At 37.0% G+C, this 14,461-nt stretch overlaps 1 protein-coding gene across 2 annotated transcripts in view; it reads right to left on the bottom strand.

The window, feature by feature from the left end:
- Positions 1-14,461, bottom strand: part of VAV3 (vav guanine nucleotide exchange factor 3) — a 157,986-nt gene that overhangs the window by 124,363 nt on the left and 19,162 nt on the right. For both annotated transcript variants that reach the window (XM_027742840.2, XM_027742841.2), the window contains exon 2: positions 4,026-4,142. In XM_027742840.2, the coding sequence (XP_027598641.1) occupies positions 4,026-4,142 (117 nt within the window). The remainder of the gene's footprint in view (positions 1-4,025; positions 4,143-14,461) is intronic.

Raw genomic sequence — 14,461 nt, 5'->3', positions numbered from 1 at the left:
AAAGCAGAGCACACAAAGGTTTTTTTCTTACAATATCTGAACACCATCTGAACACCCCACAGGACCCCAAATCCAGCTCTCTGAGACCAGGGAGCATCTATTGCCATAACAGACATGAGAACTAACCCTCAGATTCCAATTTCTGCAACACATTAGTTGCAAGCTTCCTTCAGAGAATAGTGCACAATTTGTTGCGGTGCACTAAGCAGCAAAGACTGCTGTTCCAGGAGCGTGCAGGGCTCACAGAGCCCAAAGAACAAGTACCAACATTATTTGCTTATTCTGGCACACAGGTAAGAAAGGAAGAACCTGACAACCCTGAGGTAGTGAAAAATGACTCTCCAGCGTGGAATTCATAACGAAAACACTGTCTGGCACCCTGAGTGCGTGGGAGGGCATTTCATGCTCTGTCAGGAACTCAATGCAGCAACAATGAAATTTACTGACAGAAAGGTGAGGGGGAATGGGTGAATACTGAAGATCTCCAGGAAAATCAACTTATATATAGTTTTAAAGAGCATGATTTAAGAACGTTCCTGTTTCTATGTAATGAAGCCCCTCTTTTTTCAAGTACAGTCTGAAAATAAGAAAATCTGTGCTATTGTACTTGAAACAGAACAAAGTCCTCATCTTGTAACAGCTGATATCAATATTCATACAGAATGTACACATTAAACATACTCATGAGGTTACCTGCTTTCATTTCTTAACCTATTCTGTAGCTATTTACATGTTGCTATTTACAGAGCTTCCCCTCTGATTCCCATCCATTCCATGTACACCTTGCTTTTTCTCTAATCATTGAGAGATCAAAGTCTCTGCAAAGTGGAGCACAAAGTTCAAGTCAAATTTTCATATGTTATGTCAAAGCATCTGGAAACAGCTCCTTTACCTCTAACTATTAAATGCAAGTTTCACCATTACAAACATTTTGTAACCTGTGTTTCACAAGACTGTTAAGTTTTATGACTATATTGGCAGTATACAGCTGCTACTTCCACCACACTGGGTTTTTCTGCCATTTTCTTTAAAGAGTTGAAAAAATCAGAATATTTACAAAAAAATACAGTTGCCTTCACCAGGTGTCTAATTTTTCCCTTCAATCTTATTTCCTTGAAGGCACATTCATTTACAGTTGACACATTTCTCTTGTTCCCTCCACTAGCATGCTTAAATAGTCATTGAAATCTGTCATATGAAACAGAACATTCCATCTTAAAATGACAAATTCAAAAACAATTTCTTCATAAATTCAATTGAAGCATTGAAAAGTAAGAGATAGGGTTTACAGAGTCACCCCAGCTACAGTTTATTTACTTCTCACCACTAATAAGTACTTGCCAGCTTCTGACATCTCAAGACAGCTTCCACTATGCTTAAATGTGTCAGAGGCTGTAGAAATTGCACACACTCATTCCATCACCTATTTGAGCATCAGTTTGGAAAATAGTGATTCGAAATCATATTCTCCCCTTTTTGTTTTCACCTGTCATCATTTTAAGATCATTTGTATTTTGTACACCTTTAGGGAGAGCAGGTCAAATAATTCTTTTGGAAACGGTTGCAGTAGCAGGGAAAATCTGCAGCACTGTTTTTTTGGCCTTTTGCATATATACAACCTCTGTTCGAGGAAGCTGGAGATGTACAACTATCCTGGAGTTGTTATTCACAGGAAAATATAATGAAGGGGAAAGTTGAAAAGCAAAGAACAACTTGAAAAAGATACACTTTCTTATTCTCACTACTGTTACTAAGAATCAGAATTTCCTAAGTAATAAGTACATTATCAGACATGCAATTGAAATCCCATGATATTCTCCACTAACTGTATAAACAGCACACTTAAAGGCACAGAAATAACTTAGCACACATTTTATTAATGCAATTTTATTAATTTAAACACAGCTGTCATTTCCCCTTCCACTTTCCCAAGTGGCCTCAAGCTCACCAAGTGCTTTCAGAAGCTGTTTACACATGCTCATTTGCACGGGCTGGTAAAACACACAGCTCAGCCCATCTAAATACAGCGTATTCCGACCTCAAGTCGCATGTGGCGAGTTTCCACACAAGCACCCACTGGAAAGGGCTGAAGAGCACAGCCAGGAGGCACCTAAAGTATGGCTCCTATTGCAGGATTGCACAGGCTTGTTCAACTCAGCATCTCCACCTCTGCACAGGCAGCTGCTCCCACACACACAGAGTTTGTCTCGCTAAAGAATCCCACACGGCAGTGTCTTTCAAATTTGTCACTGCATTTTTACCTGGCAGCTTTCCAAGAAAGGTGACCTAGACTAGAGAAAACATTGCTTGTAGACACTAAATCACTAAAACTGGAAAACCAGTGCCATGAACAATTATTTCTGCTGTATTGAGGCAACAAACAGTAAAAAACAAAAACAGACCATGTCTCTACATTCAACAAATTGACTTTGTGAAGAGACATTAAATACTAAGTAAGTGGATAGAATACAGTATTTTTTTAAACCCAATTATTCTACTTATATTCCAAAATAAAGTCTGTTAAAATTACAATTAAAGAGTACCAGAAACACTTTTTTCAGTTAAATTCAGCCTTAATTCAGAACTTGTTTACGGGGTATTCACTGATGCAACAATAACAAATTTTTATGATTTCTTCAAAACTGGACTACATTAAAAGCAAGATATCTTTATGTGGCACAAAATGTGAAACTCTCAGCAGTCGATTAGAACATACAATATTTTAAAAATTCTGTGCATTAGGCATAGGTAGCAAAGACTTGAAGCAAGCATTAAGATACCTGACTTAAACACCCTAAATAAGACATTGCTAGTGCAAAAAAAAAAAAAAATAAAAACTAATTTTTAATCTTCTTTACTTGCACAATCAAACAAAATCTCATTTTTAATAAGCTAAATTTTTATAAAAGGACCATATTTAACCAAAAGCTTTATCTTAAATATGATTTGTGAGAACAAAATCTGTTCAGCCAAATTAAAGAACAAGTGGAATTACCAGATCACTTAATTTTATGCTCAAAGGACTTAAAACTAGACAAAAGATTCAGAAAAATAATTCAATATTTTAGTTAATGGTAATCACTGAGCCATTTAAAACAATCATATTGCAGCCCTGATTCACGCTTGCATTCTTACATCATCTTTACCTCTATGCCTACTTACAAAAAAAGCAGTACATCAAAATTAGGCGGTAAATTTAAGATCTCTTAAAAAAAGCAATAATGCTTCAAATATACTAAATTTGAATAAATAACTATTTTTAGTGCTACTTCAGGTAATTTTTAGACTTTTTCCTGTGAAATTGGGGTAATGATACCCTATGAGTCAAAAGAAGAAACTGAAGTTGAACTAAACACATGTTGGCAATGACAGATCAAATAGATATGTAGGAGGCTGTGAGCAACAGACTGGAAAAAGCTTTTACATATAGAGTAACTAATCACAAACTTAGAGATTATACTGTAAATATACTGTGTAAATTAGAACAGCCACATTAACCTACCACAGATGTGTCTGAGTTTTACAGTAGGTTAGCAAAAAAAACCAACTAACTGTCAAAGAAAAAGTTTACAGGGGCAAATACCTGGGTGAATGTCAAGCATCTGAGACTGAAGAAGCACATTCTGTGCCATGTGGTCTTTTAATGTACAGGCCCAGGGTTTCCAAATCCACACTATTTATGCCAAAGTGATTTCACCAGATAGCGCTCACCTAGAGTTTGCCTTTGCCATCTTCTTGCATTTCCTTTACCTTTAACTCAGCATCTTTCAAACCATTTCTTTTCCATTAATTTATCTTTGCTTTTCACAGACTCAGAACTTTCCCACATGGGATTTTTCTCTGTTCTTTATTAGCCCCTGCAATATAAATCTAATTTTTCTGCTTTCTTAATTCTTCCCCACCATTTTTTCAGCAATGATTGCTCATTCATTAGTCACAGCTCCTACACCGCAACTGCCATACAAGTCTTCTATACTCAAGCAGCACACAGGTGTTACTCAGGATATAATTCAAAGGATCCTTACCTTTCCAAAATCTCTCACGTCAAACAGATCAAATGCTTCAAAAAGTTCACTTTTCTTCATTCCAAATATTTCACAACATGCAGAAAGAAAAGTCCTTATATTCTTCAAGCAAAGAAACTAGGAGAAAGAAAATAAAAATATTAAGTGTCAAGTGTGTCTATTGGCAACTTATGTGCTCACATTGGTCACAAACACATTATATAATTCAGTGATACAATTACTTGTAAGTCAGCACTTACACTATGCTGTGATCTTCCACTGGTTCTAATTCAGCCATAGAAGTTCCCTTCAGACTCAAAAGTGTTAACCAAGTTCTGAGTAGACACTTTGAGAACATAAACTATGGCAATATGCTACCAGATACATATTAATCTAAAAACAGACGTACTTTTCAGTTCCCTACAGACAGCATAGAACAAAACAATTTACCTGAATAAAATTATATCAATATATGAAAGTTATTCTTCATGTATAAACCAAGTGTTTTCAGCTGTTAAAAGTCTAGTTTGAATGTTTAATGAACACATGTGCCCTGTTTTAACACACTAAAGACATTATGGATACTAATTCTCCACCTGGAGCACAGGAGCAGATGAAATCTGCAGTTGAGAAGTCATTTACAATTTATCTAGTAGAGATTTAAGATACTCAGACCACTTCGATTTCTGTACTGAATCCACATGCATCAATGATCACCTGAGTCTGGAAAAGAATAAAGATTCTGCCACGGTGCTTTCCTTAAAAGGCTTTTATTGCATTTTCCTGTAGACTATTTCATTTTAAAGACCTTACCAGAACAAAAGGTAGTAGCTGTCGACAGCATTGCCATAACTTAAGAGGAAGAGCTAAAAAGGGCAATATCTATTCTTGGTAATGATTAGCACTCTAAGATACTAGCAACTTATGAGGACATCAGTACCATGAAGATGCTGTTGTAGAGTTTTATGATCCACAGTTCAAAAGCAAATACAATATTTATAAGCAATGGTATTTCAAATGACCCAGTACTGTGCTTTCAATATGCATTTTAAAAGAAGTGATACAGCAACTCAATATTAAAACTGAGTTCCTAGAGTTCTCCATGTTATAGGGGATTCATGAGGATCACTTAAATTACAGTGGATTATAGAACTGCTATCTGTTCCAACTCAATGTTTTGATCAAAGCAGTATTTCTGATATTAATATTGAGTGTCACAGCCATACCCTTCCTGAGTGCCATGTAATAAATACTCAAACTGCTGACTCAGACAAAATATGTCACTGCTTTACCTTTAGCATGAGACAACAAAGCATCAACACGGAGCCCTACTTCATGTCTTACACAGAACTATCTAGACAGACATTAAAAACAGAGCACGTGAGAGACCAAATTTACAGCAAGGTTACACAAATGAAAATACTGATTCACCAACAGAAGCTACAAGAGCCAACAGCTCTCATAGACGGTTGTGGACATCAGGACAACAGCCAACAAACTCATTGCAAAGCATCACAAAAGCAGTCCCTGTGCAAATCAAAGCTCCCAGGAAGGCACCTGTGACTGGTAACTGGCACATCAAGTGTAAAGGGTCCCAGATGTACCAGGTGGAGCTGTAGCCTCCATCCTTTCTCCCACTCCAAACAGCCTCCTCAGTCTGTGCCTCCCAGCTCACATGGGACAGCCACTGCTGGGCTACATACTGGGCTGCTGAAGGACAATGCAGCATTTATGCCAGACTGCTTTTATGCCTAGTGAAACTTTAAAAATTAGTCTAGCTTGCTCAGTCAATATGGAAGCTTATCTGGTTTTGCAAAGATTATAATTTTGACGCCAAAATTGCAAGGTTAGAAGGCCAAGACATGTACAACATATATGCTTCTTCCACCACGAGTGGCAGAAGGAACCAGAAGAGGAACTGGTTTGGGACCCTGCAGCTTTAAAAACAAGGTGGCACATACAAAGTGATTACTGCTTCCTGTTTGCTTTCCCCAGGCTTTTTATTATTTGTCTTAAAAGCTATCAGTGGCCACTATGTTTGTCCAATGCACAATACTGATTAAACTTGAACACCCATCTATTTTCTTACATCAAAATTCTCAAAACCACTGACAGATGTGATCCTCACTTGGAAAACTCAGCTACCTTTTTAAAGCCTAAGTTTTGAGTTTAGATTAGTTAGTGCTGACATCTGCCAGTGCAAAGAAAGCTTACAGCTGCATTAAGTTGTTTACCTCTAAAGAGAGCAAGAAGTTAAGGGAGAGACAGGAGCTGTCATGGGTCTAAAATCTGACCTAGATTCGCTATAGAGAGCATTTTAGTGAGTTGCACTTAGCTTCTCCATAGAGCTAAAAGAACCGTTTAATGGATCAGCAGTTATGCACAAAGTGCCCTTTTCCTTCTGCAAAATGTCTCCAACTATTATTCTTAACAGAGGACTCCTACAATGAAAGATAAAGATGGTAGCATTTTTTCAACAACATTTATTGGTTTCTTCAAATTTCTTCAAATTCAGAGGCAGTTTTGTGAAATTGGCCTTTTGTTTAAATTATCATTACTATGAATTATATGTGAGTTGTTTGGAAAGCATATTACAAGAAACTACAAGCCCACATGTTTTAAAGGAAATGCTAAAGCACCTACACTGTAAGTAACAAATTAAATTATTTTGAATATTCTAACAGAGAGACCAAAGAAGACTGTTGTCCCCTGTTGTCCCCCACTTTTTTTAAAATATTAATTCATTACGTTAACCTGTACCATTACATTAAAAACAGGTTTAATATAATTATAATCTAATATTCAATAACCATATGAATGACAACACAGCAGTTATATTACATGTCTTGTGGACTCTAGAAACCAAAGAGTAAGCATTTGTCAAATCTGCCTGCACTTGAGAAGGGACCACATCATCAATGAGTGTGTGCCAACTAGTGCCTTTAGCAGAATAGGCATCTTGACATGATAGTCTAACTCATGAGAGTTCAAAGACTGCTTAGTGAGTTTTAGTTGGTCATCTAATGATTCAGTATCCATCAGTTTTCTCTTGTAAAATGAAAGTCTTATTACTAACTATCAAGCTAACCACAGCAGCTACAAGGATAAAACTGTGAGACTACTAAAACCAAAAACATGTTAATATTTAAATTAATTCATTTCTCAATAAAATGTATGAGAAAAAAAAATCTTTAAAAAAACCCTTCGTTATACGCTACTCATGTTTTGGAAAAGTTATTTGATTATATTATCCAGAAAACTTTCAGAAATATTTCCAAAACTTTATAATGCTATCATCTAAAGAAACAATTTTCCTCATTGAAAACAAAGATTTTTATCGCTGTGGTTACTTGTATGAAGAAGTACAAATTAGTAAGAGAAACCTCCAAATTAAAAAAGAGTATACTGCTAAAATCTAGGAAGTTCTATAAAAGACAACTCTCCTCGCTGGCAATAAGAAAAAGGCACCATCAGTCTTCAGTCTCTCATTAGTAAGTACAGTCCTCGGGATACTTGGAGACCTACTGCATTATTGTGTTTCTTTTTCAAAGGAAAACATTATCCTTCGGCACACCGCAAGGGATCATTAGAACAGTTGGGTACCCAGTTCTCAGAGATGCAAGAAGTGCTAAGTATCTCTCACTTGGTCTGATCTCTCAAAGTTTTCTCCACAGGAAACACTGTCTTTCAGTACAAGAACTGGTCTCTCTTTGTTAAAAAAAAAAAAAAACAAAAACATAACTTAAAAACATTCCCTTGGAAAAGTTCATGATGCCTTTTTTCATTCTGCCTCCCTTTTTTTAATTACAGGGCTATATCAGGAGACAGCAGTCCAGAATTCTTAATATACAGATCAGTAAAAATATCGCAGTAGGGCAGTATAAGCCATCAGTCCAAAAATGTTAACACCAGTGGAAAACACAACTACTCCCTCACTCACCTGCAGGCACAACCGTGAGAGGAGAGCACATCCAGCACACAGAGGGACAGAAATCGCAACCCATACCTATCCTGTGATCGGGGTTCAGGATCCTGAGAACAATTTTCAATATTAACATCTATAAATTATCTAGATATTTCTAAATCATCCTGATGTTTCACAGCATAAGGCATACTACTACAAACCTGTAACGTTGTCATTGTCAGGGCTGTTGAAATGGTATAAGTCTTGTGATAAACCACTGTGTTTTTATGGAACAGATTAGAGTTTTAGTGGCCTCTGGTCCATTCTGCACTGAATTTAATTTTTTTAAGAGGCACTAGCTGAACACATTGAAATGAAAAGCAAGTTTGAAAAAAATAAAATTTCCACCACCTAAAAAAAGAAGGTATGGTTTATATAATTGAGGCTATATTTGTCTGAACATTAAGCACAAGAGAGTGAGCAAATCAAATTATATCAAGTTCCACAGAAAAAGCATGCTGTTTTCTACCATAATATTTGCCACTTCACACAAAAGAAACATCTTTTTTGAGTTTTTTTCCCACACAGGACATGGTTATGTGTGCTGACAGAAATGCATAGAAATATTTTACAAAGGGTACAGAATAGAAATGACTAATTAGACACTAAAAGCACAGGCAGGGCTCTAGCTGCCCACAGGGAAGACAGAATTCTCTAACCAGACCTCTAATGAAGTGAAAGATAAAATGCAAAAAAAAAAGAAAGAAAATAAAAGTCATATAGCCTCTATTCATATAATCTAAGTGGTATTTCTCAGAAAATGTATTTTAGCACCGAAGTACTTCAATGGAATACAGGTCTGTTTGGTACAGACCATAATATTCACTATCTAGATGTATCCTTTGTACTAGAAGCACTTCTACAGGCGTTCAGAGACCAGCACAAAGAGCTCTGATGATTAAATTGTGCCACAAGACATTTATACGAAATTCCAACATAGCAACACCAGTCAGGCAAGTGAAAACTGAAAGGCCGAGAAATGACAAGTGTTCAGGAAAGACAGAGTTCTAACTCACTTTTTTTTTAATTACCAAGAGTGGTAAAAAAAAAGGCTATTTGCATTCATTTCAACTTCCACCTCCTTTTTATTGTGGCACTTGAGTCACAAGCATGGTTATTTAGTCACAAGTTTGGGAAGCTGGCAGTTCCCTTACATTTGTATCTGGATCAGACATTCATACAGCTTTTAGGACAAACTAGAGAACATACTAAAGCCTGAGTGATCTAAGACAGTCTAAACAGGTGCTCGGGTACAAGGGGTATTAAAACCAAAATGGATCACCATCACTCAATGTCAGGGAAGGTGTTTTTTTCCCAGTGTGATTCACTTTTGCTGACACTAAATACCCATGCCTTCATCACTGCACTGTTTTTTGGCATGTTGTGTTCCCAACCCCACACAGACTTCAGGAGCCTCCCATTAACTGCATGAAAACTGAGGCCAGTTGCTCCAAGCCACCATCATAATGTGATGAAAGAGTGAAAACACAGGAAAAAGGACTCTACTTAGCCCATTGTCCACTAAATCCATTTCAGCTCCTGTGGAAGAGACAAGGCACTTCAGTGACAGAAAGTCAAGAAATCTTCCCCTCCTCTTCCTCCCCTAAATGGCACCACTTTATAAACTACATTGCTGCAGCTATTTGCCTGTGCCTAGTCTTTAAAGAGCCTTAGAGGCAAAACCAAAAAGTGACAGCATTTTACATAACAGTAAAATTTTATAGCAAAAATAGTTGAGGAAAGGCCAGACATTTGAAACCAGTATATAAATAGGAAATAATGAGATGAGCAAATTTGGCTTCAATTCGCACTTCTCAGAAGGTACAATTGCTTTCTTTTTTTAATTTGTAAAATACTGATGTTGCACACAAGGAGCCACATACAGGTTTGTGAATATGGGAGGTTTTTCTATTGGTAATTTGTGGTCTTAGAAAAGCAGAATTATAGAAGGATAAAAGGTAGAAGAATAGAACAGATCACCACCATAACACTTAAATGCTCTTTTCTACACCCTCAGTGCTTACTGCAAAACATGAGCTCCTGACCTTTCCTGTCTGTTTCTGGGATGCTGATGAGAACAGATTAGCTGGGAATCTCTCAGTTTGACTTCCATCCCGTTCCTCAGAATGTATGCAAAAAGGAAAATAATGCACTTATACCTGTTGAGCATGAGGAGAAATGTGAAAATTGCCATAATGGATTTAACTGGAAGAATTGGTTTTCTACATTCTGTCACCAAGATTCATATGTGAAGTTGTTTCAGTGAAAGAAAGCACTGAAACAGAGGAACTTATCTCTTCAAAATTTCTTTCAAAGAACTTAGTTAACGCCCTGAGGGTTGTAGATTTTCTTTTCTCACTTGTTTTAGTATTTGTTGCAATAACTGTGCCAATAGGAGCAATATAAATTCCACAAAAATGCTGTTTGAATCCTGCTAAGTCCAAATTTGAGAAAGATCCTAGAACTTGCTACTGTGACCAAGCAGTGCCATCATCTCTAGTCAGCAACTGAAGATGTTGTGACCACAGCAAAGCTATACAGCAGCAAGACCAAAATTGTACCTTGAACCTACATAAAGGAGAAAGCAACAGTAACTAGAGATACAGACCCAAGGGTTTCATCAGCTCCTACAGGAAATGTTTAGCTTCCTTAAAATTCTTTCAATCACATCCAATAACGGGGGAAAATTAGGTACTTAGAGATACAGCTGCTCATATATCAAGGGCTCCTTTCTGTGAGCCAGGCTGGACGGTTCCCCAGCACACGCCATCCTTGACAGAACAATCCCAAAAGCAGGGTTACCAAAACAGGAGCACCTTATACCTCTATTAGATGACACTTTTTTTTTTAAGAGCTGTGTGTTCATTAACATCAGATTATTAGGTAATCAGACAAAGGCCCACTGTGGTACTGACAAAATTGCACATTCAGGGTTAACACAGAAATCATTCCTGGCTTCTTCACAGATTTCAGCAGCCAAAGTACATTAGATTAGTTCTGCTCTGCCAAAAGGAGTAATTATCACTATACGCGGTAAAAAAAAGCTGTAAGGATTTCTAAGTGAATGAAGTATGGACCCACTGATGAAGTCTTAATTCAACATCTATTAATGTCTTTTCATAAGTCAGCAAGAGGGAAAAGAGCAATATCAGAGTCAGGAATAGCATTTGTAACATTATTCTTTTTCATATGTGTGCAGCTTTTCTTAGAGTCTTTTTTTTAAATCCAGAGTCTTACTGAGTGTAGGCAAAAGGGCCACAAGGAATTTAAAGACCAAGTCAACATGAGAGGATGAGTGCTCCTATTTTCAGTAAGCAAATGAAAACTACCAGGCTGTCTCCAGAGATTTTTTTTTTTAATTTAAGTGCCACAATACCCCGAGTCAGCATTATTCTTTTTTTTTCACTCTTAGGTAAAACCTATTAATTTGCAAATTATATTTAAAAAAGAAACCAATGCACACAGGAAAAACACATCATCCACAGCAAAGGAATTCAGTTTTAGGTTCTGCATTTGGTCTCTCGTTCTGCGAACACCATCTCGATCATTCAGATGATCAATATTTTTAAAGCTCTAGGCAAAAGCAAAGAAGTCAAATGCTAAATACCTCCTAAATTCTGCTCTCCAAAAAGTTACAAAGCAGGTACACTAATAAATATGGAGGAGACAGCACACTGAGTCCTGGAAGAGGCAGGTTCATTATCAGTATCTCACCAGTTTACAGCCTATACCTAAGCTCTTTGTATAATTGCTTAAGAACCACTTTTGGGTAACAAAGCATTCAAGACTGATACCATTACAATACTGTGAAGGATTTTACTAAGAAATGTGCTATGCACAGAACAACAGACACTTCTTAATTCATAGGTCTAAGGAATAGCTAAGGAGATCTGAAGTGTTATTACCTTTCTAGATGTGTGCATTCTTTGAAGGCCTACACAATACATAAAATGCTGTATGAACTATAAAACATATTAAATTCCTTTGAACCACTGCTAACACTGTATGAATATTAATAGTATGTTCTTTATTTGCTCAGTTAATGTAGTAATTAAATATTCATAGCAAAGCTCTTCTTAAAATTCCTGACTACTATTCAATTGTGTCTATTACATTTTGGCTTGAGTATGAAGTTTTGTTTACGTACATTTGCTCTTCTCTGTGCTTCAAAGAAAGAAAATGGAAATTGAAACTTGAAAAAAGCTGAAGAAGCACAAAGGATGCTCAGCTTTTATTAGTACTGATACAGAGTGAATAGAGGGCAGGAAAAAAGAAGTTTAGGACTTGTTTTGCATTCCCAGCTCTCTCCTTGGCTATGCTGGCACTATAACAGTGGCTGAGCAAGCAAGGGTGAAGAAGCATTTAAATTCTCTGTGTCCCTTAAATACTCCAACAGGCCATGAAGGTGGCAACTTCTACTCAGTGGTCACAGAAACACATTGACCAAACACCTTCTATGGCCTATCACCTGCATCAGAACAGGAATCACTGGGCTGCCTGAAAACGCAAGAAACCTTTCCTCCTTTGCTATTGCAAGATGAAAACTAAGAGAGATTCAGGAAAGCACACAGTCACTAAACAGATGGGAATATTTGGGCCATAAAACCTCAACTACTGGAATTACCTAAATGTAACTGGCAAGAGGCACGGGTGGGAGAGTTCAGGATAGCATCTGTTTGCAAAGGGCAATTTTTAGAGTAGTCCTTTGTTCCCCACTAGCAAGATTTACCTAAATCTATTCTGCAGTATTCGTCAAAAAAGAATAGCAATTGTAACACAGTATTAAACATATAAAGCACACAGAGATTACCTAGGGGGTTCCTGTATTTAGTTACTTTTTCAAATAATTAGCCTTACCTGCCTTATATCCCAAAGTTACACCCCTAAAATGTCTTTCACTGAAGATCTCAGTGTCTTACAGACAAATGCAAAAAGAAGGAAGACAAAGGGAACATGGAAAATAGTCCTGAGGAGAACATGAATAGGAGGAAAACAGCAACAAGGAAATGAAAAGATGACCACAGGAAAAGGAACAGGAAAGGGACAGACACACACTGAAACAAAAGTTTAAAAAGAAAATAAAAATAGACAACGGAGAGAAAGATCAAGGGGAAAAGAACGCTAATATAAAAGGAGACTTGAGTCACTATCGATTAAATTATGGGAAACACGAAATAAAAGCCAAACCGCGGGAAAATAAATGTTTTAAAATTTTGGTGTTAAAATGCTCCAGACAAAACTATTTATGAAACTGGCATTTAAAGTAAGACAGTGGTCCCTGTGCTGTAAGGTGTATTTACAATTGTGACATGGAAAGCTGCTTCTGTAAGAGGCAGAACTCTAAAGGACACTGATTTTATACTTGGATGTATTGACATTGGTCCCAACTTAGGCTTCCTAATCACTCTCATTTCAACTTAATTGATGAAAAATTAGCAGTTGTCAGAAACCCCAAAACTCATACCTACCTTAAGTATTTAAACTTATTCAGGGCAGGAGGGGACCCTAAGGCCTACAGCCTTGCTGATACATTTGAAAGAAAAAGGGATAGAAAGCCTCAAACAAATTAGCACTCAGTGTTTTTATAATCAGAGAAAAAAAATTATATCCACACTGAAAGCATGAAAAACCTTACAGCTACAGTATGAAACAAATCTTCACATCTGTGCTAAAGAGAACATCCAAAGCATCTGTTCCATATCAGTAGCTTGGCACACTAAAAAGCTGCTTCCATTGTATCTTAGTATCTTTTATTCATGTCCATGGTTGGTTTTTAGAAAGTCTCTAATATGACAAGACCTCTTACTTTCCCTATATCTGTGCAAAGAAAACTAATTTTGGGGTGTAAGGAGCCCTATGAAGGTGTGATAAGAGGCTGTCACACAGACTAAAGGCACACAATTCACCTGAAGGATCCACACTTGACTCCAGCTCCATTACAGAAACACAATCCCTTTCCCTATTTCTATCCCACACCTAAAAGTAAGCAGCAGTGAAATCACCATTTGAACTAGATCTCCTCTGTGAATAAATTGTGGCTCTAGTACCCTGGACACAGGCTCTGTAAGTCAGACCCGGACTTCAGCTATATAATTCCTTTACAAATACCTGCAGTGTGGCTTTAAAATCATCTTTTAAGTTAGCATGTACTAACTTGTTCTTTTCTAAGCACTGAAAAAGTCTCAAAAGCTGTCAACACTGACTCTTTTGGAAATTCAACACAAGTGGGGGGGTTGATGACCTTCACAGGGTTAGTCACTGTCTATTAAAGCTGAACCCAAATAACTCCTGTGCTCTCTTCCATTTCTTACCAGCAGATCACAGATCAGGTACTAGGTCTACAATTTCCAAAAGAAAGGAACTGTATTCTTATTAACATTCACTAGTGTCAACATACATGACTCATTAAACACTTCAAATGTTTTCTGGAATTGTATATGTGCATTCTTTTCCAAACTCTTATCATCAGGGAATAAACTCCTAGCAAGACTTG

The sequence above is a fragment of the Pipra filicauda genome, unplaced genomic scaffold, assembly GCF_003945595.2.
Source record: "Pipra filicauda isolate LSUMZ 115617 unplaced genomic scaffold, ASM394559v2 scaffold112_size3218982_pilon, whole genome shotgun sequence".
Taxonomy (NCBI): domain Eukaryota; kingdom Metazoa; phylum Chordata; class Aves; order Passeriformes; family Pipridae; genus Pipra; species Pipra filicauda.
This window is presented reverse-complemented; position numbering and strand designations above follow the sequence as displayed.